This window comes from Bubalus kerabau, chromosome 6, assembly GCF_029407905.1.
Source record: "Bubalus kerabau isolate K-KA32 ecotype Philippines breed swamp buffalo chromosome 6, PCC_UOA_SB_1v2, whole genome shotgun sequence".
In the NCBI taxonomy this organism is placed as follows: domain Eukaryota; kingdom Metazoa; phylum Chordata; class Mammalia; order Artiodactyla; family Bovidae; genus Bubalus; species Bubalus kerabau.
In genome coordinates, this window is record NC_073629.1 from 44,184,629 (window position 1) to 44,210,821 (window position 26,193).

A 26,193-nucleotide genomic window follows, 5' to 3' on the forward strand; every position below is an offset into this window, starting at 1 on the left:
CTTGATTCATGGACCTGACATTCCAGGTTCCTATGCAATATTGCTCTTTATAGCATTGGACCTTACTTCTATCACCAGTCACATCCACAGCTGGGTATTGTTTTTGCTTTGGCTCCATCCCTTCATTCTTTCTGGAGTTATTTCTCCACTGATCTCCAGTAGCATATTGGGCACCTACTGACCTGGGGAGTTCCTCTTTCAGTATCCTATCATTTTGCTTTTTCATACTGTTCATGGGGTTCTCAAGGCAAGAATACTAAAGTGGTTTGCCATTCCCTTCCCTAGTGGACCACACTGTGTCAGACCCTCTTCCAACAACACAAGAGAAGATTCTACACATGGACAAAACCAGATGGTCAACACAGAAATCAGATTGATTATATTCTTTGCAGCCAAAGATGGAGAAGCTCTATACAGTCAACAAAAACAAGACCAGGAGCTGACTGTGGCTCAAATCATGAACTCCTTATTGCCAAATTCAGACTTAAATTGAAGAAAGTAGGGAAAACCACTAGACCATTCAGGTATGACCTAAATCAAATTCCTTATGATTATACAGTGGAAGTGAGAAATAGATTTAAGGGACTAGATCTGATAGACAGAATGCCTGATGAACTATGGATGGAGGTTCATGACATTGTACAGGAGACAGGGATCAAGACCATCCCCATGGGAAAAAAATGCAAAAAAGCAAAATGGCTGTCTGGGGAGGTCTTACAAATAGCTGTGAAAAGAGAAGCGAAAAGCAAAGGAGAAAAGGAAAGATATAAACATCTGAATGCAGAGTTCCAAAGAATAGCAAGGAGAGATGAGAAAGCCTTCCTCAGCGACCAATGCAAAGAAATAGAGGAAAACAACACAATGGGAAAGACTAGAGATCTCTTCAAGAAAATTAGAGATACCAAGGGAACATTTCATGCAAAGATGGGCTCGAAAAAGGACAGAAATGGTATGGATCTAACAGAAGCAGAAAATATTAAGAAGAGGTGGCAAGAATACACAGAAGAACTGTACAAAAAAGATCTTCATGACCAAGATAATCACGATGGTGTAATCACTCACCTAGAGCCAGACATCCTGGAATGCGAAGTTAAGTGGGCCTTAGAAAGCATCACTACAAACAAAGCTAGTGGAGGTGATGGAATTCCAATTGAGCTATTTCAAATCCTGAAAGATGATGCTGTGAAAGTGCTGCGCTCAATATGCCAGCAAATTTGGAAAACTCAGCAGTGGCCACAGGACTGGAAAAGGTCAGTTTTCATTCCAATCCCAAAGAAAGGCAATGCCAAAGAATGCTCAAACTACCGCACAATTGCACTCATGTCACACACTAGTAAAGTAATGCTCAAAATTCTCCAAGCCAGGCTTCAGCAATATGTGATGTTCAAGCTGGTTTGAGAAAAGGCAGAGGAACCAGAGATCAAATTGCCAACATTTGCTGGATCATGGGAAAAGCAAGAGAGTTCCAGAAAAACATCTATTTCTGCTTTATTGACTATGCCAAAGCCTTTGACTGTGTGGATCACAATAAACTGTGGAAAATTCTGAAAGAGATGGGACTACCAGACCACCTGACCTGCCTCTTGAGAAATTTGTATGCAGGTCAGGAAGCAACAGTTAGAACTGGACATGGAAAAACAGACTGGTTCCAAATAGGAAAAGGAATACATCAAGGCTGTATATTGTCACCCTGCTTATTTAACTTCTATGCAGAGTACATCATGAGAAACGCTGGACTGGAAGAAGTACAAGCTGGAATCAAGATTGCCGGGAGAAATATCAATAACCTCAGATATGCAGATGACACCAGCCTTATGGCAGAAAGTGATGAGGAACTAAAAAGCCTCTTGATGAAAGTGAAAGAGGAGAGTGAAAAAGTTGGCTTAAAGCTCAACATTCAGAAAATGAAGATCATGGCATCTGGTCCCATCACTTCATGGGAAACAGATGGGGAAACAGTGGAAATGGTGTCAGACTTTATTTTTTTGGGCTCCAAAATCACTGCAGATGGTGACTGCAGCCATGAAATTAAAAGACTCTTACTCCTTGGAAGAAAAGCTATGACCAACCTAGATAGCATATTCAAAAACAGAGACATTACTTTGCCAACAAAGGTCCGTCTAGTCAAGGCTATGGTTTTTCCAGTGGTCATGTATGGATGTGAGAGTTGGACTGTGAAGAAAGCTGAGTGCTGATGAATTGATGCTTTTGAACTGTGGTGTTGGAGAAGACTCTTGAGAGTCCCTTGGACTGCAAGGAGACCCAACCTGTCCATTCTGAAGGAGATCAGCCCTGGGATTTCTTTGGAAGGAATGATGCTAAAGCTGAAACTCCAGTACTTTGGCCACCTCATGCGAAGAGTTGACTCATTGGAAAAGACTCTGATGCTGGGAGGGATTGGGGGCAGGAGGAGAAGGGGATGACCGAGGATTAGATTGCTGGATAGCATCACTGACTCGTTGGACGTGAGTGTTAGTGAACTCTGGGAGTTGGTGATGGACAGGGAGGCCTGGTGTGCTGCGATTCATGGGGTTGCTAAGAGTCAAGACACGACTGAGCGACTGAACTGAACTGAACTGAACTGAACCGAAGGGCTAACAAAGTCACGAAAGGCCTGAAGGTTTGACATTGAGGACTGTGCACTGTATATCTTTATCCCCAATCTGAGATGTTAAAGAACAGATATCTCTAGAGCACAAATAAGGAAGTAGAGGTTAACGATAAAAGGCATGCAAGGATTAGGATCTGGGCTTTTGCCTGCGAATGACATCAGCCCCCTGATCCCCACTTTATTTCTGAGTCTTCTTTTTCTTTATTCTTCTGTGGCACTGCTCCCTCAGATTGGTTTGTTGTTGGGCTGGTCCCGACACTAACATATTAGTTATCCTATCAATGCAAACTGTTGCAGACACATTTTGACCAGGGCGTCAAATGTATTACCTGACTAGGATAATAAGGGAGTATATCTGAAAGTGAAAGTTGCTCAGTTGTATCTGACTCATTGTGACTACCCCATGGAATTCTCCAGGCCAGAATACTGGAGTAGGTAGCCTTTTCCTTCTCCAGGGGATCTTGCCAACCCAGGTATCGAACCCAGGTCTCCTGCATTGCAGGTGGATTCTTTATCAGCTGAGCCACAAGGGAAGCCCTGATATTACCCTGACTATGTGGTTTAGTCCCTAAGTTGTATCCGACTCTTGAGATTCCATGGACTGTAGCCTGTCAGGCTCCTCTGTCCATGAGATTCTCCAGGCTCAAGAATACTGGAGTGGATTGCCATTTCCTTCTCCAGGGCATCTTCCCGACCCAGGTATTGAACCTGGGTTTCCTCACTGCAGGCAGATTCTTTACCAACTGAGCTATAAGGGAAGCCCCCTGACTAGGATAATAAGAGAATATATTTAGATGCAAGCAGAACAAGATCTAATGATTTCCATAATCATGTGGACAACTGATAATAGCTATATTTGGACCTATGGATAGATGGTAGCAAGCATGAAAGTGAGCACACAAAACTTCAGCTTTGAGGATCTTTGAAAAAAGATTTATAGTAGGAAGATCAAGAGTGAGTTCTGGTCCAGTAACTTACGAGTTGTGTGACTTAGGGCAAGACGCTTTAGTAGTATTCTTATATATAAGATGGGTAAAATACTTCTAATGTAAAATTGCTATTATATGGTAGAAGCTCATGAATGTTTAATCTGAGTTTTTTCATTCTAATTGGCAACAACAAAAATTAGGAGGAATTTCAGCAATCTAAAAAAATTGAATAAATGCAGACACTCTATTTCTTAGAAGATTAAATACTGTAAATGTCAGTTCCTATCAAATTAACTTACAGTATGGTTATAAATTTAGTAAAAATGGTAAGAGAAAACTTTTTGGATATGGAAAAAAACAAACAGGTAAGTATAGAAAACAAGATTCTAAAAAAAAGAGCAAGGGATTAGTGACAAAGATGGTGAGAAAAAGCTCTAATATTAAAACAAAAATTACATTAGTTAAATGAGTGAACACAGGAAACTTCAATCAGATATCCCAGAAAGTACATCCTATTATAAAGTAAAAAATTCAATAATTTAAAAAAGAATCACTACAAATGAAATCCAATTCATGAGCTTGGATATAACAATTTAGAGAAAAAACACCTATAGTTTCACCTCATACTGTATGCTGCTGTAAATATATAAATATAAAACCAGAATATAACATAGAAATACACGTTTATTATTGAGTTGATTAAAAGTTCAGTTAAATTTTGAAGAGATAGAAGAGTTCACAAAGATAAAAACACTAAAATATCTAATTAAATAAACATGAAAGTTTCTGTAAGTTAAACAAAAACCCTCTAACCTGTCGACTAAAAAAGATGTACAACTGGAGAGTTGTGAGTTAGGTTTTATTTGGGGCAAAATGAGGACTGCAGCCTGGGAGGCAGCATCTCAGATAGCTCTGAGAGAAGACTGCTCCAAAGCAACAGTGGGGGAAAGTCAATGTATAAGGTTTTGGTGAAGGGGGAGTTCAATACCATGAAGCACTCAATTTACAAAAGGTTTTTTGTTAGTCCTGAGGGTCTGATGTCACCATGAAGGGATTTAGTGCTTCTCTAGACATGCAAGGATTGAGATCATAAAATCTGTTCCTAAAAACATCCAACTATCTAAAGACCTGTCCCTCCAGATTCCCTGGAGCACAGAGTGCCTCACTTCACCCTGAGCTCCCTCAGTGGGTGTTGAAGGTCAACAGCTACAGCAGCGTGGGGTTCAGTCTCTGTAGAGGCAGATGGCAGATGCCTTGTCATTGGCAATGCTCTTGCTAAGTGCCAATTTGTAGCTGACAAACCCAATACCAGATAGGCTAAGAAATATATATTTGGAAAAAACTGCCCAAATGACAAAGTATCAGTACCATTTAATAGTGCAAGTCTTATACAAATGGAAAAACAACCCCCGAATTGAGCAACTTAAACATGAGTTTATTATTTTAGTGCACTGAAGATTTCTATAAATAAGTCTGGCAAGTTTGACCAATTCACACATACTCATGAAAGGTAAAAAATTCACAGTAGTGAAAAAGATTCCAGGAAATATCTGGAGTATGTGTAGCTGCTAACATGCTCAACATAGGTCAATTTATACATCAAGAGTTCACTTTGCTCCTAATTTCAACATGGCTAATTAAATAAATTACCAAACAGCCTAAAATTCTTCCTCCTGTCTTTGTTTCCATACATACTGCAAAAAGATAAAGCACCCAAAATAAGCAAGTCCTGAATAAATGGTAGTAGTAAGCACCAACAAATCAGTTAATTGCTAAATAATAAATGCAAAATACAGTCCTTTAGAAAAGATTTTATTTTCTTGGCACAGACATAAAAATGACATTTGCCTACTAGACAGAGCAGGTGAAGACACATCAGAAATGCATCACACACGTTCATGGACAGGATGACAGGTCTCATGTCTCCTCAGTTATCTGTGAAACATATTACATTATCACAGCATACTGGTTAAACTGGCAAACTTCTCAAGTAAAAGAGTAAGACTGATCGGAATTAATTAAGAATCAGGGCACAGAACCATTCTCAATATGTGATATAATGGTACCTCATTCAACACCACACAGGAATGAAGTATTCTATTGAAATGTTTTTTAGTCAAACAACATTTATCCCTCTAAAGTCTAAAGCTATTAATATTATTTTAACAATCTTTGATAAAATAATGTGTAACATGCTTCTTAAGGTTTAAAATAGGCCATGCAGATTATAATAATGTTCTTTCATTAACATTCCTAATAAAAATATGAATTGCTTAATTTTCTAGTATAATATGATATCCTAAAAATGTACTGGTGAGGTGGATATATTTGCCTTACCATAGATAACCCAATATGGCTATGTTTTGAAAATTGTAAGCTTGTTATTATTTATTTATTAGGATTAATTTACTCATTTACTTATTTATCACATTTAACCATCAGCCAGCCATTGCTTCTTGCTTTTTTTTAAAACAGATTTAATGTTGGTCTTTAGTTACTTTTCTTACCACTTTTAATATAGAAGTTTAATTACAACAGAACTATGTGAATCTTTGATAACTAATGGTTCTCCCTCTCAAGGAAGGTCATTTTTCTAACTGCACAGGTTAGAGGTCAGACACTGAACAATGAAGAAGGAAGGAAAACTTGGAAATCAATGCATCGTTATGTAGAAGTCAATCTGCTTTAGGTTGGGAAACCAGAAAACCAAGCTAGTTAACACTAAAGTAGGGTTGAACATGGGTATTTGGCATCTGAAACATTTTTATATTTTTACTACCCTGAAGTTTTAGCTTACTTGTTTTTCAATATTTTCACTCCTTCTTCATAGTTAAGGGAGGTGGGCATATGACTTCTAGGTGAGAAAAGTGTTATTGTACCACTATTTTAACTATAAATATTACAACTGAATAATGAAATGGATTTTTGCAACTATTATCCTTCAGCTGAAAGTATAATGATCTAATTGTGCCTTCTTGAGACAAAAACAGATAATTAAAAAAAATCATCTAGAAAATAAGTACTATTAAAAATGTCAAATCATACAAATGTTAAAAGTCTTTTTCCTTTTATGACTTTTCCAGATTTAAGCTATCTTCAAATCACATGAAAAGCTATTCAAGTGACTTTACTGGAGTCAAGATAACTGCTGAATTCGTATCTCTATTTTAAGCTTGTTCTCCATGCTAAACTTGTCAACAGTTTTCAGTTAACAGGAAACCAATATAATACACTTTTATACACAAACTAAAAATAGTTATTTTTAGAAAATTAATATAGTACCTTTTTCTTTAAAATTCTCATAAATATGTCTGAAGGTTTGCATTATGAAAATGTAAACCATCTCAAAGTAGGAAAGTGGAACTCAAGACTAATTTTATAAAAATTTTCTTAGAAAATAAATTTCTAATACTTTGTGATTTTTTCATATAGCCTATGCATCATTAGCACAATTAAATATATGTTAAATATACTGTTGAAATTCATTGTATTAAAAACATATTACACTATCCGTGAAAAAAATAAAAGCACATTATAAACATCTGTGCTTCACTTACAAACATATATTGTAGGTGGACATTTCCATGATTCCATATTCATTTATTATCTTCTGAATGCAATTTGGAAGGTGCTAGATATACTATTGGAGAAGGCAATGGCAACCCACTCCAGTACTCTTGCCTGGAAAATCCCATGGACGGAGGAGCCTGGTAGGCTGCAATCCATGGGGTCGCAAACAGTCGGAAACGACTGAGCGACTTCACTTTCACTTTTCACTTTCAGGCATTGGAGAAGGAACTGGCAACCCACTCCAGTGTTCTTGCCTGGAGAATCCCGGGGACAGGGAAGTCTGGTGGGCTGCCGTCCATGGGGTCGCACAGAGTCGGACATGACTGAAGCGACTTAGCGGCAGCAGATATACTATTAGTAAAAGGTTGAGAAGATTAATTAACCACAGCTTATTCAGTATATACTGTTACTGAAGAAAATATATACCATCATTTAAAGATACTTTTCCATTTCTTTCATTATTACATTCTCATATTTCATTTCACTTATGCACAAAAGGAATATTACATGATTTTTCTTTTTCAAACTCCGGCTTTCAAATTATTTATTTCTAGACATCTGAGGAATACTTCTTGAATTCAAAAGACAAACATTCCATTGGTAGTGATAATTTTTTTTCTTACTCAAATCAAAAACTACATTAGCAAACCCAATGCTTTATAGTCTTACCTATTAGGGCATCAATATTATATGAATGGGATTTAAAAAGTGACTTTAGCATGTGCATATAAAGCATTTACATTACATTACAACTGCATTCAACAATACAACTGGTTGCATACTTAAGAAATATGCATGAGTCAACTAACTATAAGTCATAGAGTGTTTCAAGAACAGCAGCAATTGACCAGGCTTGTGTTTCACAGCTGAAAGGACAGTATTGGCCATTCTCGTTGGTCAGCTCTGGAAGTCCTTTCCAAGGGGATCTTAAAGAAAGAAGAGCCATTTTATGAGATATAATCAAACATATATCTTGTTGGGTTAATAAAATAGGCAATACAGCTGGTGATTTTGCCTTCTCTTTTAGGAAACAATCATCTGTACCCATTTAATACAAAACAAAACAGGCTATACTAAAGATTATGTATAAAGAATTTAGACTGAAATTATTCTTTGACATTCAGTCTTTAGGATTTAAGACTTTCAATTACAAAGGAGTCCCTTTAAGTATCGAAAACAGGACACTCCCACTACAAGTAATGTAAGTATAGAGATAAACATCCTCTCAGGTCTAATTTTATTTCTTTTAGAGTAAGTTTATGAGACTCAAATTGTAATTATATGAATGTATTATGTTTTATCTTGACAAAATTATAAAATGAACATGAAATGATGAAGGAAAAAATGATTAGGAAATGATGATTAGGAAAATGATTAGAAAAAAATGCCAATTAAAAACAATCCAAATTTCTATACAAATTTCTCATTTTCCTGAATAATAGTACAGTTGATATTTATTGTACATTTACTATGTTCTAATACTAGTGCTTTATGTACATTATCTCAGTTAATACTCACGGCAACCCTATGAGGTAGGTATCATTGCTATTCTTCTAGCACAGAAACACATAGAACTTCAAGGAGAAATAGGCAAATCCATAATTGTAAAATAATATGTTACCCTTCTAGGTAACTCACAGAGCAAGTAGACAGAAAATCTGTAAGTATTTTGTACTACACTAGCCTGCAATGCAGGAGACTGGGGTTCAATCATTGGGTCAGGAAGATCCCCTGGAGAAGGAAATGGCAACCCACTCCAGTATTCCTGCCTGGAAAATTCCATGGACAGAGGAGCCCCGAAGGCTATAGTCCATGGGATCACAGAGTCAGACACAACTGAGTGACTAACGCTCATCAACCTAGTTGACATTTTAAGAACACCCCATCCAATGTTGTGGCTTCCCTTGTAGCTCAGTTGGTAAAGACTGCCTGCAACACAGGAGACCCGGGTCAGTCCATGGGTTGGGAAGCTCCCCTGGAGAAGGAAATGGCAATCCACTCCAGTATTCTTGCCTGGAGAATCCCAGGGACAAAGGAGCCTGGTGGGGCTACAGTCCATGGGGTTGCAAGAGTTGGACATGACTTAGCGCCTAAACCACACCACCATCCAATGATAACAGAAGGTACACTTTTTTACTTGCAGTTTAGTGACCTAGTTAGAACATATTTTGAGTTATAAAATAAGTATCAATAAGTTTAGAAAGATTAGTCATATAAAATACATTTTTTGACCACAAGAGTTAACTTTGAAATCAGTTATAGAAACATCTCTGGAAAATTCCTAAATATTTGAAAACTAAATAACACCTTTATAAATAACCTATGAGTCAAAGAAGAAGCTAAAGGGAAAAGCAGAAAGTATTTTCAACTGAATTAAAAAAACATAACACATCAGAATTTTGGGGTATTGTTAATTTAGTACATAGAAGGAAATTTAGCACTAAGTACCTATACTAGAAAAGAAGAAAAGTCTTTAAATCAATGACCTCAACTTACACCTTGAAAAAAACAGAAAAAGACAAATAAACCTAAAGTAAGTAGAAGAGAATAATAAAAATTAGCATAGAAATCAATAAAAATTGAATAATATGAAAAAAAAATTGATGAACTCAAAAGCTGGTTCTTTAAGAAGACCAATAAAATTGATAAGCTTCTAGTCAGGCAGATCAGGAAAAAAAGAAAAATACAACTTATCAACATCAAAAATGAGAATACTGACATTATTATAGATTCTATAGAAAATTTAAAAAGTAATAATGTACTTCAGGTGAAACCATTTCTTGATTTGTGACAAATATTTTTGTTCTATCTTTTCATTTAATCTTGACAACAAGTAATGAGATATTCTTATTCCGATTTTATAGATGAAGAAATTTATTTCAGAGACGTTAAGTAACTTGCTGAAAGTCACACATGAAAATTAGCAGCAAGGACAGAATTTGAATCCAAAGCTCATAGTTAAAGCTAATGGTAATAAAAGTAGCTATAGGAAACAGCAAGAAATAAAAATGAAAAGGTAGCTGGAGAAAAAATTGTGGAAACTAAGGAATTTTGATTTCATTCTGTAACCAGTGGGGAATTGCTAAAGATGTTTAAACATAAGATTAAAATTGTGAGAGTTACATGTCAACAAGATTGAGCTTGTTTGGGGTGATATGACAAAATGGAGAGAGAAGAGTGGAAGTAGTATGGAGGCTAACTGCCTAGTCCAGAGAAAAGATTATGAGTTACAGACTAGGCACTGGCCAAAGAAAGGAAGACGGTGGGTTATTGAAAGGAGGAGAGCTAGAATCAAGTCTTGACAACTATCTGGATGTTCTGGAGAGGTAATGTAGTAAAGTTAAAAAGAACCTGGGGTGTCTGAGCTTGCAGACCATGAATAATGGTAATACTGTAGCAAAGATGGGAAGCATAGGAAAAAAAACTGAGAGAAAATGAGTGATGGCAGAAGGACATCCAAGGTAAGAAGTTTATTAAGTAGCTGAAAAGTAAAAGAGGAGTTTATGAAAGTTCAAAATTACCTGAAGAGTGAAGATGTGAGACTAGGTGAAATATAACAGAAGACAAGCAGACAGAGAAGAAAAGAAGATCAAGGATAGATTTTTTTGGAGAATGAATGTGTTTTTAGGTTCCAGAAAGCAAAGCCAGAAAAACAGCAAATAGAGCCAATTGTGTAGTGGTTAAGGGCGCAGTCCGTGAAACCACATTGCCTGGAGTTTAATAAGAGCTCTACCAAATTACTTGCCATTTGACTGTGTATAAATTACTTAACTTTCTAAGCTTACATTATAAAATGGAGATAGTAGCTCATATCTGAGTTAGTATCTTGTCCATGTTATACATACTAATAAATCAATCCTCAAAACAACACCAGCACATACCTTAAATAGATGAGGAAACAGAGGCTTAGAGAAGTTAAATAACTTGCCCATAGCCACGCAGCTACTAAGGGGAGATGTGATGCTCGGAAAACAATAATAGTAGCTATCTTATATAGCTTTTTGGATGAAATGAGTAATGTTATATGCATGCATTTAGAACAATGTCTGAAGTACTCAATAAATATTATTTGCTATTATTATAATTGTTACTGTTATTAGGTTAACAAGGGAAATTTAATGCTATGGCTAGCATAGGTTTTTCATGAAAAGAGAAAAGCAACGAGATAGCCAGTCAAAGAAGAGAACTGAGAGGAAGTCATAGGATCTGGGAACCAGAAAGGATCTTCTTGAGTGGCTTCATCAGAGTGGTGAGAGCAAAACAGAAGCCACCTTGCATGTGGTGACGACTGAGTTGGTGTCAACAAGCAAACAAACAAACAAACAAAACTAATCATATAGAAAATGTGGATCCTGAAAAGAAAACAGAATGATAAAACAAAGCTTGAGGTAGGAACAGTATGAAGGGACTTTATTTTAGGGTAGGCTGACAGGTATCTTCATAGCTTAGGAAGGAAGGATCAAGTGGGATACCAAGTAAGGATAATCACTGGATAAGGATGTGGAACAGGGAGGAAGGATGGGATTATAGGCAAAAGTAGATCATCTCTTCAGTGCAACATATTCTTACTCCTCATGGAAAAAAGGGAAGAAAGAAAAGTAATGCAAATATTGGGATCTGTGGTGCAATAAAGGTCAGAACATAAGAATGTTTACATTACAAAGACTTCAGACTTAATCTCTAGATGAGGTAGAAGTGTGACAGGACTAAAGTTTCTGTGACTGCTGCTGCTGCTGCTAAGTCGCTTCAGTCGTGTCCGACTCTGTGTGACCCCATGGACGGCGGCCCACCAGGCTCTGCCATCCCTGGGATACTCCAGGCAAGAACACTGGAGTGGGTTGCCATTTCTTTCTCCAGTGCGTGAAAGTGAAGTCGCTCAGTTGTGTCTGACTCTTCACGACCCCGTGGACCGCAGCCTACCAGGCTCCTCTGTCCATGGGATTTTCCAGGCAAGAGTACTGGAGTGGGGTGCCATTGCCTTCTCCATTTCTGTGACTGTATTTAAGCTAATGAAAATAACTTTGAAAAAACAATTTTGACAACATTCATGGTGATAGATGGAAGCCCCAAGTGTTCCTGTAGTAGAGAGAAAATCTATGCTGCTCATGCATATTATAAATACGATATATGTACATCATATAAGATGTATATATATCTAGGTTTAATCTAGAATTTGTAAAATTAAGAGCTTTTGACCAAGTTATATCATCCTAAAAAGGCACATAACTCTGATACTATTTATCTGCTAACAGTTCAGACAAAGGACATGACAAATGTGTTTGAAACACTCAAAACACCAACACTGATATTTTAATTATAATATTATAAAACCATTTATGAAAACATTTATCAATATATGTTTAAATAGGTGAACTCAAAAGGCCAAGCCTAAACCTTTAGTTTTTGTATATATCCTGTACTAACCATATCAAAAAATATTAGATAAATTTTAAAAACCAAAGGCTTTTCCCCCTCATACAAATCATGCAATATCAAGTATTTAAATAACAATCTAAAATAATTAAAATAAGGTGAAAATTACATAGAACTTGTGTTAAAGAGTAAAGCTTTCAAATTTCATTGTGATACATAGAATATACAGAAATGTTATGGAAATGCCATTTACTTAATAGCTAATGAATTGACTAAACATTCAGTTAAGTTCAGTTGCTCAGTCGTGTCGGACTCTTTGTGACCCCATAGACTGCAGCTCGCCAGACCTCCCTGTCCATTACCAACTCCTGGAGTTTACTCAAACGCATGTCCATTGAGTCCATGATGCCACCCAACCATCTCATCTGTTGTCTCCTTCTCCTCCCGCCTTCAATCTTTCCCAGCATCAGGGACTTTTCAAATGAGTCAGTTCTTTGCATCAGGTTGCCAAAGTACTGGAGTTTCAGCTTCGGCATCAGTCTTTCCAGTGAATATTCAGGACTGGTTTCCTGTAGGGTGGACTGGTTGGATCTCCTTGCAGTCCATGGGACTCTCAAGTCTTCTCTAACACCACAGTTCAAAAGCATCAATTCTTTGGTGCTTAGCTTTCTTTATAGTCCAATTCTCACATCCATACATGACTACTGGAAAAACCATAGTTTTGACTAGATGGATCTTTGTTGGCAAAGTAATGTCTCTGCTTTTTAGTATGCTGTCTAGGTTGGTTATAACTTTCCTTCCAAGGAGCAAGTGTGTTTTAATTTCATGGCTGCAGTCACCATCTGCAGTGATTTTAGAGCCCCAAAAAATAAAGTCTGTCACTCTTTCCACTGTTTCCCCATCTATTTGCCATGAAGTTGGGTTCAGATGCCATGATCTCAGTTTTCTGAATGTTGAGCTTTAAGCCAACTTTTTCACTCTCCTCTTTCACTTTCATCAAGAGGTTCTTTAGGTCTTCTTCACTTTCTGCCATAAGAGTGGTGTCATCTGCATATCTGAGCTTATTGATATTTCTCCCAGCAATCTTGATTTCAGCGTGTGCTTCATCCAGCCCAGCATTTCTCATGATGTACTCTGCATATAAGTTAAATAAGCAGGGTGATTATATACAGCCTTGACGGATTCCCTTCACGATTTGGAACCAGTCTGTTGTTCCATGTCCAGTTCTAACTGTTGCTTCCTGACCCGCATACAGATTTTTCAAGAGGCAGGTCAGGTGGTCTGGAATTCCTGTCTCTTTAAGAATTTTCCACAGTTTGTTGTGATCCACACAAGTCAAAGGCTTTGGCACAGTCATTAAAGCAGAAATAGATGTTTTTCTGGAACTCTCTTGCTTTTTCAATGATGTTGGCATCATCATTGAGGATGTTGGCAATTTGATCTCTGGTTCCTCTGCCTTTTTAAAATCCAGCTTGAACATCTGGAATTTCACGGTTCACATACTGTTGAAGCCTGGCTTGGAGAATTTTGATCATTACTTTACTAGCATGTGAGAAGAGTGCAATTGTGTGGTAGTTTGAGCATTCTTTGGCATTGCCTTTCTTTGGGATTGGAGTGAAAACTGACCTTTCCCAGTCCTGAGGCCACTGCTGAGTTTTCCAAATTTGCTGGCATATTGAGTGCAGCACTTTCACAGCATCATTTTTCAGGATTTGCAATAGCTCAACTGGAATTCCATCACCTTCACTAGCTTTGTTCTTAGTGATGCTTCCTAAGGCCACTTGACTTTGTTTTCCAGGATGTCTGTCTCTAGGTGAGTGATCACACCATTGTGATTATCTGGGTCGTGAAGATCTTTTTTGCATAGTTCTTCTGTGTATTCTTGCCACCTCTTCTTAATATCTTCTGCTTCTGTTAGGTCCATACTATTTCTGTCCTTTATTGTGCACATCTTGCATGAAATGTTCCTTTGGTATCTCTAATTTTCTTGAGGAGATCTCCTATATTTCTTTGTACTGATCACTGAGGAAGGCTTTCTTATCTCTCCTTGCTATTCTTTGGAACTCTGCATTCAAATGGGTATATCTTTCCTTTTCCTTTGCTTTTCACTTCTCTTTTTTTCACAGCTATTTTTAAGGCCTCCTCAAGCAGCCATTTTGCTTTTTTGCATTTCTTTTTCTTGGAGACAGGGTTTGATCCCTGTCTCCTGTACAATGTCACAAGCCTCTGTCCATGGTTCTTTAGGCACTCTATCAGAGCGAATCCCTTGAATCTATTTGTCACTTCCACTATATAATCGTAAGGGATTTGATTTAGGTCATACCTGAATGGTCTAGTGGTTTTCCTTACTTTCTTCAATTTAAGTCTAAACACTAAACCCTAGTTTAGAAATTACATGCTCTGATGACTTACCTCTCAAGGTGAACATAATGTCGAGAAAGGACATTTTTAACCAAAAATATAGTTTTTGCAGTAGTCTCTGGACCCATCAATCTGGAAAAGTACAATTTTGCACGAAGAAAATACCCAACAGGCCACAACCACTCCTGAAAAATTTAAAAGTGAAGAGAAAGGAGCTGTGAATATCTAAAATTCTTTGAAAAATAACAAATTGAAAACTCAAAGAAATAAAAAGAAATTCTTACAGGTCCTTGGTGGTAATTGAAACCTTTAGCAAGATTATAGTTGTCATTGTCTAAGGCATTGTCATAAGTTCCACAGTAAACCATATCACTGCAAAATGATTGAAATTTAGGTTAAAAAAAGATCAGACATTATATAAAAAGCATTAGAAAAATTTCCTAATGGAAAAGGTAAGAAATAATAAAATTATTTTATCTTCCAACCTATAGACTAAAGCTCATCATCCACCTAACCCTAAATTAGTATATACTGAGTTCAGAATGTGTTAAGGGATGATTAACAAATGCTCAATACTTAATACAAAAAATATAAAATATTCAGATATATTGCTTCCAAAGAGACACTAAATATTGGTTAAAGTTAATTATTTCACTTGTGCTTAGTCGCTTAGTTGTAGTCGACTCTTTGCGACCCCATGGATTGTAGCCTGCCAGGCTCCTCTGTCTATGGAATTCTCCAGGCAAGAATACTGGAATGGGTAACCATTCCCTTCTCCAGCATTATCTTCTCGACCCAGGGATCGAATCTCGGTTTCCTGCATTGCAAGCGGATTCCTTACTGTCTGAGCCACAAGGGAAGCCCCTAATATACTTATAACAATTAAAATATACACACAATAATTTGAATTAGTAAACATTAATGATAAAGTTTTACTAATTATTATATATTGGAAAGGCTGTTTTTTAAACTTCTCCATTAAGTTATTTTAAAATTAAGTAAAATTGGTAGGTTACCAGATTATAAATAGCAACTGAATACAATTTACACATATTTACAAACTAAACAAAGTTACAAACACTGCAATATTTAATACAAGATAGTTATCTATACTCTCTTTAATTAAATTATTGCTTTTTTTCTATTAGTGAGATAGATAGACCTTATCACATAAGTGTGTTTTTTCTGTGGGTTTTAGTTCTGACCAGTGGTTCTTACCACCTCCGAAAACATTGAAAATACTTTAGAATGCAGATAAGTTCACACATATAGAATTTTGCATCTCAAGAGTAAAATGAGTAAACAATATGTTAGGAAAAATCTACAAAGGTAAGGCTACAACAAAATGGGAATCTCACATATGAAACAGAAAGCAAATGATGACGGGCATCAAATTTTAAAGCACAACAGTAGAAGAAAAATAGAAACATCATTATGAACTCAAGAAAAAATAAAAATTGGAAAAGAAAAGAAATGCAAAATGAGATAAACATTTAATCATAGAAACAAAATTATTTATTGGCTTAAATAAAAACAGTGATGTAATTATTTAGAGAAAATGGAAAGGGTTCAGGGCGAGGTAACGACACAGTTAAATCTGTCATCAAAAGAAGTGATGTGATCTGTCATCACAAGAAGTAAGAAAATAACATCGAATATTTAAAGGAATCAAGAAATAGCTACAAACACATACTATTTAGAATTATAGGAGGAATTACTAGGAGTAACAACTTCTAAAATATTGTCTCTGAGGAAACCATACATCTATGCTTCCAATGTTCATAATAATCATATATGACTTTTATGATCAGAAAAAATAGGCATTAGAAAATATTCATATGACACCTTAGTTTTATAAAGTTAAAATTCTTTTATTGATTATTGAATTTAGGACAAGCCCACTTTGAACACTGACGATTATTGAAGATGTTGTTGCTGTTTACTTGCTAAGTTGTGTCTAACTCTTTGTGACACCATGGACTGTAGCCCCCTAGGCTCCTCTGTCCATGGGATTCTCCAGCCAAGAATACTGGAGTGGGTTGGTGTCCTTCTCAGGGCATCTTCCTGACCCAGGGATCGGGGCTCACATCTCCTGCACTGGCAGGTGGGTTGTTTACCACTGAGCCAGTAGGGGAGCCCCTTAATGAAGATATAGAAGGTATTTTTAAAAATTCAGTGTGAATGCAACTTTAGAAATTTAATTGTTAAGCAAAAATTATGACTTGATGAAATAAAATAGCACCGTTCTTAACACCCATATTTCGACTTACTCTGAATTCACAGTTTTCATGCCAATATTAATATAAGTAAATATAATTATACATTAAATATAATATGAACTACATTCTTAATACTTATAACTTACTCTGGATCCAAAGTTTTCATGCCAAGAGGACCAAGCAATTTTTTTTCTGCAATCTCCAAGGCCTTCCATGCTTTTTGGGTAGTAAAGAGCTCAGGGGCCTAATGAGTTTTAAAAACAAATATACAAACTTTTTGAGATCACAGAAGAATTAGTGTCTACCCACATTAGAAAAAAATACTATAAACTTGGAAAATACTGAAAACTTTAAAAATACAGTGCAGGTCCAGAAGATCGAGCGTAGATGTCTAATCAGACCTAATTCTATCAGGCTGACTCGGAAGCACTGATCTTGGCCTTAGAAGTTAGGAAAGCTGTTTGGGGTGATTGTTTTCTTGTGTCACTTTAAGAAAGTTTACTAGTTCCAAAAGGAAGTTGCCATAGCGCCAATGAAGGCAGAACATAAGATTTACATTATCTTCCTTTAAGTTCACCTGGAACTCATTTTTTGCTTTTAGTGTCATAATGAAACACAGAAGGATATGCACTGGAATAGCATGAGCACATTTGCTTGTGATATAGAGAAGGAGAGAAAGATGACTAAGTGGCTAAAAATCCACATTAAATTTAAATGTTAAATAAAATCAATGCACACTGAACCAAAGCTACCTTTATGTACTTTTGTATTTTTTATTCTACTGTAATTAATAATACAATACTTAATACTCTTTTTGACAAGGTGGCAACATCCGGACACAGATGTTGAACACATACCTTCTCTCTTTTACTGTACTTTATTTTTAGGCTAAAGTATAGATAAAAAAGGAGAGTCAAGCATTCTTGAGTAGACAGAACTAATTAGAGCAATACAACAACAGCAAAAAGCAGAATGTGAATTGAAGCTACTCATATTAGTTCATTAGTCCAGATGTTTCCAACTAGTGAGCTGAGGCATGGCACAAGTGTGCTGAGAAACAGACGCCCTCAGCTTTCCCCACAGCTGGGTGGGGTCTAGGGCTCAATGATGCGGGTGGATCTGGCAGCAACCTAATCCATTTCACCCAGTGTGCTGTACAAATATCATCATTTTCCTTTTTTTAAAATTATCATTTTCTATATGTTATGATGTAAAAACATTGAGAAGAACTTTGTTAGTCATCACCCATTATTTTCTATTTTTTTACATCAAATGTTATAGTTAAGGGTGTTATGCTTTATTCATTAGAAAAGACCATATGGTCTATGACCATACCACTCTGAATGCACCTGATCTCCTCTGATCTCGGAAGCTAAGTAGGGTTGAGCTTGGTTAGTACTTGGATGTGAGAAAAGACCATATAAAACTAGCTAGTAAATAACTCATTTTTAAACAATTCAATGACCAGTCAGAATGGCTGCGATCCAAAAGTCTACAAATAATAAATGCTGGAGAGGGTGTGGAGAAAAGGGAACCCTCTTACACTGTTGGTGGGAATGCAAACTAGTACAGCCACTATGGAGAACAGTGTGGAGAATCCTTAAAAAACTGGAAATAGAACTGCCTTATGATCCAGCAATCCCACTGCTGGGCATACACACTGAGGAAACCAGAAGGGAAAGAGACACGTGTACCCCAATGTTCATCGCAGCACTGTTTATAATAGCCAGCACATGGAAGCAACCTAGATGTCCATCAGCAGATGGATGGATAAGAAAGCTGTGGTACATATACACAATGGAGTATTACTCAGCCATTAAAAAGAATACATTTGAATCAGTTCTAATGAGGTGGATGAAACTGGAGCCTATTATACAGAGTGAAGTAAGCCAGAAAGAAAAACACCAATACAGTATACTAACGCATATATATGGAATTTAGAAAGATGGTAACAATAACCCTGTGTACGAGACAGCAAAAGAGACACTGATGTATAGAACAGTCTTATGGACTCTGTGGGAGAGGGAGAGGGTGGGAAGATTTGGGAGAATGGCATTGAAACATGTAAAATATCATGTATGAAACGAGTTGCCAGTCCAGGTTCGATGCACGATACTGGATGCTTGGGGCTAGTGCACTGGGACGACCCAGAGGGATGGTGTGGGGAGGGAGGAGGGAGGAGGGTTCAGGATGGGGAACACAGGTATACCTGTGGCGGATTCATTTTGATATTTGGCAAAACTAATACAATTATGTAAAGTTTAAAAATAAAATAAAATTAAAAAAAAATAAAAAATAAACAATTCAATGAATTTGAGAACAAATGAGAATAAAGAACTAAATAAACCCTATCATAACATTTTTGAAATTTGAAAAGAACAAAGCAAATCACTCACCACAACCATTGCTATGGTAAAATTAGGCCTGAGCTGGTAGTCACACCAAGGGCTCGATGCTCCATAGCTATCTTTGTATATGCCCCGCTTGTGCACCAGGTTAGGATGCTTTTCATTGACATCTGAAGGGTCTTCTGACACATAAAATAACTTTTCAAAGTTCTCTTGTATTTTTCTGTTCCATTCATCATATGAGACTCTCACCAACTTTCCTGAAACATTATAAAAGACCTGGCAGTTTTAAGCATTCAGAGAAACTCAAACATTTAGTTAAAGCTGAAGAGTAATATTTAGTCAATAAATTATACACTTTTTTTGGAAAGTGTCAGGGTCTTTTGAAGGACACTAGCCAGAAGTTAAAAATTATCTTTCACTGTATTATTGAAAAAGGATTAGACTCCAACAAATGATTCCAGATCATTTGTTTGGGTCACTCTTACTATTGGTAAAATTATCTTTATTTAGCACTTGAAAGGAGGCTAGTCTGAATTGAGAGGTGCTAGAAATGTAAAATATATACTGTATTTCTAAGACACAGTACCCCTCAAATGAATGTAAAACAGTCGTGAATAATTTCATAGTGATTACATGTTGAAATAATATTTTATATATACTAAGTTAATGAAAATATAATCATTAATTAATTTCACCTGTTTCTTTTAACTTTTTAAAATGTAGGTACTAGAAAATTTTAAATTACATATGTGGCTTAAATTATATTTCTAATGCACAGCACTGTTTCAGAAAAAAAAAGATGTAAAGATTTCATAACTGTTCACCAAAACTTGACCCGATCATAGTCATATCAAGGAAAAAAAATAAGTATGACGCTATTCATATGTCAGTTCAAAGTTGCTATAAAAATATAGTTAGTAATCAGGTTACAATTTTCATACTAGTAAATTAATGGTTTGTCTTTCCTTTTAATCTTAAGGGTTTTCTAATACTAGTTCATTGAGTCACATGATGATTATGTAGATTAAGCATACAGACAGTCACTGGACTTTCTTTGGAAACAAAAGAAATAGCTTACCATGTCTTTTCACTGTAACATAATGATAAGGAAAAATATTTTTTTGGGATAATTCCAGCAACCAACGAACAGCAGATTTACTCAGGCCCACAATTTCCACAGCAGATCCATCTCTAAAATTAAAAATAAATTTTATTCTGTGACAATGAGTAATTTAAGCACTATTTAAAGGGCATTCAAAAAATAATTTTCAAGAATTATATAACTAATATAAAAATGACTATAAAAATCCTTACTTTATAGGAAGTGTGTGGCATATATAAGAAATTTCTCCTTTTATTACTTTTGGATTGCTTAGCATCTTATTTTTAAAAAATTCTATGAAGTAGAATACAGATTATGGAGTAAAAGGAGATAGCTTCTGGAAAAAGGCAGAAGTAGTAATCAAAGAATATTGAGACAGAATTCCAGAGAAAAGATAGAAAATATAGGATATAGGACTAAAGAAAGCCAGAGAAGGTAAGCATCATAATTTCAAAGCTCATTTTTAAGGAAAATGAAAGGGAAGTTCAAGATCTAATAATTCGTCAAAATAAATAGGTTTTTAAAAAGAACATGCAAAATAAATAATGACAAATTCTATTCAACAGTTTTTTTTTACATTTCTGATTGAAGGTAAAATTTGGATAAGAAAATAGTTTCTTAGATTTGATATTGTAGTAAGAGCTTAAAATAATAAAAAGAAATGATGAGATAAAAGATTAAAAAATTAAGGGGAAAATATTTAGAAAGTGAAAGGATTTCATAAAAGACAGGACAACTGGTTGTTTTCTGTATTTATAAGAGATAATAATAATGAAATATTTATAACAGTGAAAATACTTAAGTTATAAAGAAATGTCTTTAAAAAAAAAAAAAAAAAAAGAAATGTCTTAACCATGGTGATAATGAATCATAAAACTTTCCTTTGAGGTGCTTGTAGGGAATCAATCCATGAGAACATCCAGAAGAGAACAGATAGCTTTACCTGATGACATATCAAGAGGATTGTATATGTATATTGGGGGAGAGAAAGGAGTACGGGGAAGGGGAAGTGGGAGGAGGGAAGGAAAATTTTGACTGATTTAACAAGAACATTTCATGGTTAATAGAATAAAAGATTCCACAAGTGTATCACTTTACAAATGATATAATTATATAAACACTATAAACAAACACTACCTTGGAGTGGCTGGGATTCCTTTGTTTCTAGCTCTGTCACTTTCTCCCATTTTATCCATCCAGGTACCGCAATTGAAGCGATTTCCTCCATAAACAAATCCTGTTTCTTCATCAACCCCTGCAGTAATATCAAAACCTAAAAATAAAAATAAATCATTTATAAAATTTAAAAGGAATATAATAAATTAGGAAAACTACTCTGGAGATAATTTGGTAATAGCTTAAAAGTTGAAGATGTGCAAATCAAAACTACAATGAAGTATCATGTTATACCTGTCAGAACGGCTATCATCAAAAAGTCTACAAATAACAAATGTTGGAGAGGATGTGGATAAAAGGGTATGTACAATATTGGTGGGAAAGTAAATTGGTGCAGCCACTATATTTTTAATACACAAGATAGGTCATGTCATTCATGTTCAAAACTGTTCACTGGCTCATTTCAGTATGAAAATCCCTTAAAAAACTAAAAATAGAACTACCATATGATCCAGTAATTCCACTCCTGGACATATATCCAGAAAAGATGAAAACTATAATTCAAGAAGAAACATACATTCAATTCAAGAAGATACCCTAATATTCATAGCAGCACTATTTACAATAGCCAAGACATGAAAACAACCTAAATGCCCACCAACAGATGAACAGATAAAGAAGATGATCTACTTTAATATAAATTTGTTTGAGTACTGGTGAGATTGAATGCTTCCCTTATGTTTATTAATGGATGGTTGATGCACCTCCTTGGGCAGGCTCCTTTTACCTCCTGTTCCTATTTCCTCTATTATGAGCTAGGAATAGAGGTACTAGTTTTTGGAAAATGTTTGTCAAGTGATACACAAAGGCAAAGAGCTTTTTAATTTACTTGATACTAAATAACTGGACAGTCAATGTTTAGTGACTAAATCTCTGAAATTTGGCCACAAAGTCATAAGAATGCACACAAAAAGGTACACAGGTCAAAATGACTATGAATGAACAGGTTGTTTCAAATGCATAAAGTGAATAGAAAATCTATCTTTGCACTTCCTGATGAGCTGCCAAAGTATTCCAGGCTATTGGTGCCCTTTCCATAATCAACCTTGGAGAAACTACAGAGAAGTATGTGTGAGGTACTGATGTGAAGAACTCACATAATGTTTGGGAGAAACTAATGAAAACAGGTGAGACATGACACGTCTCTTTGGACTCTTCTTTTACCTTGGCTCTTAAAGCTGTTGTTTTACAACTTAAGAAGACTGCTACAGAGAACTGATAATCAAGGGAATGTGAGCTTATTGGGAAAAGACAAACCTTCGATAGCAGAGGAGTCTAATGACTAGATGAGAAAGACGAGTTGAGTAACATATTTCACATGAAACAGAATTACTGTATCAATAGCACACAATAAGCAAAACAAATATCCTCAAACATAAGCAAGAGATTATTAACATGAAGTAGGAACAAAAGACATTAAAAATGACTAAGTGGAGATGTTAGGCCTGGAATTTTTAATAGCTGAAATAAGGAAAACAGAAGTGATAATAAAGGGACTAAATAGTAGATGGATAGAGCTAAGAGTGAAATTAGTGACATGGAAGACAAGATGGAAAAATTCTCCAGAGGCAGCAGGAGTGGGTAAAGGCAGACAACAGAAGACAAGCTGTGGGGATAGAAATAAACAAGAAGATACCCAGACAAAAGTAGCCCCAGAAAGTGAAAAGAAATAGTAAATCTCAGATCAAAAGGGCTCATAGAGGACCACATGAAGCAGATAAGAAAAGTTAGAGTAAAATCCCAAATTAAGACAAACAGATGGTTCTAAAACTTCAAAAAAGAAAGAGTAATCACTTCTAATAGAATGAGGTATAGGCCCATGAAACTTTCAATAGCTATACTGGAAGTAAGACATCAACAGAATAATGTTTTCTAAAGCACTGAAGGAAAAAAGCATTTATGCCTAATCTGTCATTTAAATATGAGGGCATAATAAAAATACTGCCAGTCATTCAAGGCCTTGGTGGGTTTGACATGTAAACTGCTGCTGTTGTTCAGTTGGTAAATTGTGTCTGACATGCAAATTACAACTTTAAAAATACGAATATAGCAACAATAAAAATACGAATATAGCAACAATAAAAATAATTACAGCAAGACACTGTAGTAGTAGGAAATGTTCTAAGGTTTTCATATACTAACATAAATAAATAAGCTCATTTGACTAATTCTAATAAGGAAAGAAATAAATCTTGGAGGATATAGTAACAGACAGGGGATGAAAACATGATCAAATTATACATCAAAGTTTACTGTTGCCTAAAAATAGCAATAACCAAGGAAAAGAAAAAGAAGAATAGTCACAACAATTCAAACTGAAATTTCACCTAGATAATATCAAACAGGGATTGGGGGAGAGGTGCATACACTAAGTTACTTAATCTGTTAGGGGTCAGTATAGATTTTAACAAGGAAATGAGTACAGATGTGAAAAATTAATACAGCTATAGGTCATAAAAACAAGAACAGGAACAAAAATAGAATGGATTAAAGTGGAATAAATAGTTTCTTTAAAAAATATCTGTAGAACACAAAACCACACACAGTTAATAAAAGTCAATGTGAGAGATTATCTTTGTGATATGAAGGTTGGGTAGGATTTCTGAAATAAAATATGGTGAAGGATATGACAGATAAGTTGGGAAAAGGTCTGTATAATTCTAAAATTAATGATGGAAAAGTACCTAGAGTAAACCAAAAACTCCTGGTAAACAACATGAAAAATATCAGAATGCTAAAAGAAAGATGAATAAAGGTATAGAATAGGAACAAACAGTTTACAGAAAAGGAAACTTTCTGCATCCAAAGATGCAATAAACATATGAGAAAATATTCAAATTTAATAACAGGAGAATTACAAGTAAAAACAACTACATATGGTTTTATAACCATATTCAGCATTAGATAATGCCAAATGATATTGGTGGGCTTGGGGGCACAGAAGACACTTTGGTTGGTACTGGGAATAGAGACTGGTGCAGTAATTCTGGAAAAGAATGTGGTAGTGTTTAAACAAAGGGCATAAAAGTATAGTATATATAGCTCTGATATACCAATGTTAACTGAAATAAGCCAGACATAAAAGGACAAAAATGATTTTTTTGTCCATTAATTAAATAATTCCATTTATTTGAGGTACCAAGAATAATCAAATTCACAGAGACAGAAAACAGATTAGCAATTACCAGGAACTGAGGGGAGGAAAGAATGAGGAATTACTGTTAACTGGGTGGGAGTTTCAGTTTGGGATGATGAAAAAGTTCTGGACATGGACAGCAGTAATGGTTGAAAACAGTGTGAATATACTTAGAGTCACTGCACTACACACTTAAAGAAGGCTAAAATGATGTATTTTATGATAAAACAGTAAACATGTATTTTACCACATATACTCAATAGTAAAAAAATCCAAGCAATCCAATTAGAAAAGGGATAAAACACAGTTTTATCATCAAAGAAGGGGTAGGGATGGTAAATAAGCACATGAACAGATGTTCAACACTATTAATAGGAAAATGCAAATCAAAAACACAATATAGAGTGGTCTACATGTCTACCAGAATAGCTAAAAAAAAAAACACAAAAAAACCCCCACCAAATTCTGGCAAGGATGTGGAGAAATGATCTGTCCAGTTTGCTGGTGGGAGTGCAAAATGTTACAACCGCTTTAGAAAACAGTCTCAGTTCAGTTCAGTTCACTCAGTCATGTCTGACTTTGCGACTCCATGGACTGCAGCACGCCAGGTCTCCCTGTCCATCACCAAATCTGGGAGTTTACTAAAGCTCACGTCCGTTGAGTCAGTGATGCCATCCAACCATCTCATCCTCTATCATCCCCTTCTCCTCCCGCCTTCAATCTTTCCCAGCATCAGGGTCTTTTCCAATGAGTCAGTTCTTCCCATCAGGTGACCGAAGTATTGGGGAGTTTCACCTTCAGCATCAGTCCTTCCAATGAATATTCAGGACTGATTTCCTTTAGGATGGGCTGGCTGGATCTCCTTGAAGTCCAAGGACTCTCAAGAGTCTTTTCCAACACTACAGTTTAAAAGCATCGATTCTTTGGTGCTCAGCTTTCTTTAGTCCAACTCTCACATCCATACATGACTACTGGAAAAACCATAGCCTTGACTAGATGGATCTTTGTTTTTATGTAATGTCTCTGTTTTTTAATATGCTGTCTAGGTTGGTCATAACTTTCCTTCCAAGGAGCATGTGTCTTTTAATTTCATGGCTGCAGTCACCATCTGCAGTGATTTTGGAGCCCCCCAAAAATAAAGTCTGCCACTGTTTCCATTGTTTCCCCATCTATGTGCCATGAAGTGATGGAACCTGACGCCATGATCTTAGTTTTCTGAATGTTGAGTTTCAAGCCAACTTTTTCACCTTCCTCTTTCACTTTCATTAAGAGGCTCTTTAGGTCTTCTTCGCTTTCTGCCATAAGGGTGGTGTCATCTGCATATCTGAGGTTATTGATATTTCTCTCGGCAATCTTGATTCCAGC

The 26,193-nt window shown here is 35.8% G+C and overlaps 1 protein-coding gene across 4 annotated transcripts in view; it reads right to left on the minus strand.

Moving 5' to 3' along the window:
• Positions 1–5,331: 5,331 nt before the first annotated feature.
• AGL (amylo-alpha-1, 6-glucosidase, 4-alpha-glucanotransferase) overlaps positions 5,332–26,193 on the minus strand; it is a 102,496-nt gene continuing 81,634 nt past the window's right edge. For all 4 annotated transcript variants that reach the window (XM_055584999.1, XM_055585000.1, XM_055584997.1 and 1 more), the window contains exons 28-34: positions 21,654–21,789; positions 20,493–20,605; positions 19,460–19,671; positions 17,210–17,307; positions 15,129–15,216; positions 14,896–15,029; positions 5,332–8,036 (exon numbers count right to left, since the gene is read on the minus strand). In XM_055584999.1, coding sequence (XP_055440974.1) covers positions 7,919–8,036; positions 14,896–15,029; positions 15,129–15,216; positions 17,210–17,307; positions 19,460–19,671; positions 20,493–20,605; positions 21,654–21,789 — 899 coding nt within the window. In that variant the 3' untranslated portion in view covers positions 5,332–7,918. The remainder of the gene's footprint in view (positions 8,037–14,895; positions 15,030–15,128; positions 15,217–17,209; positions 17,308–19,459; positions 19,672–20,492; positions 20,606–21,653; positions 21,790–26,193) is intronic.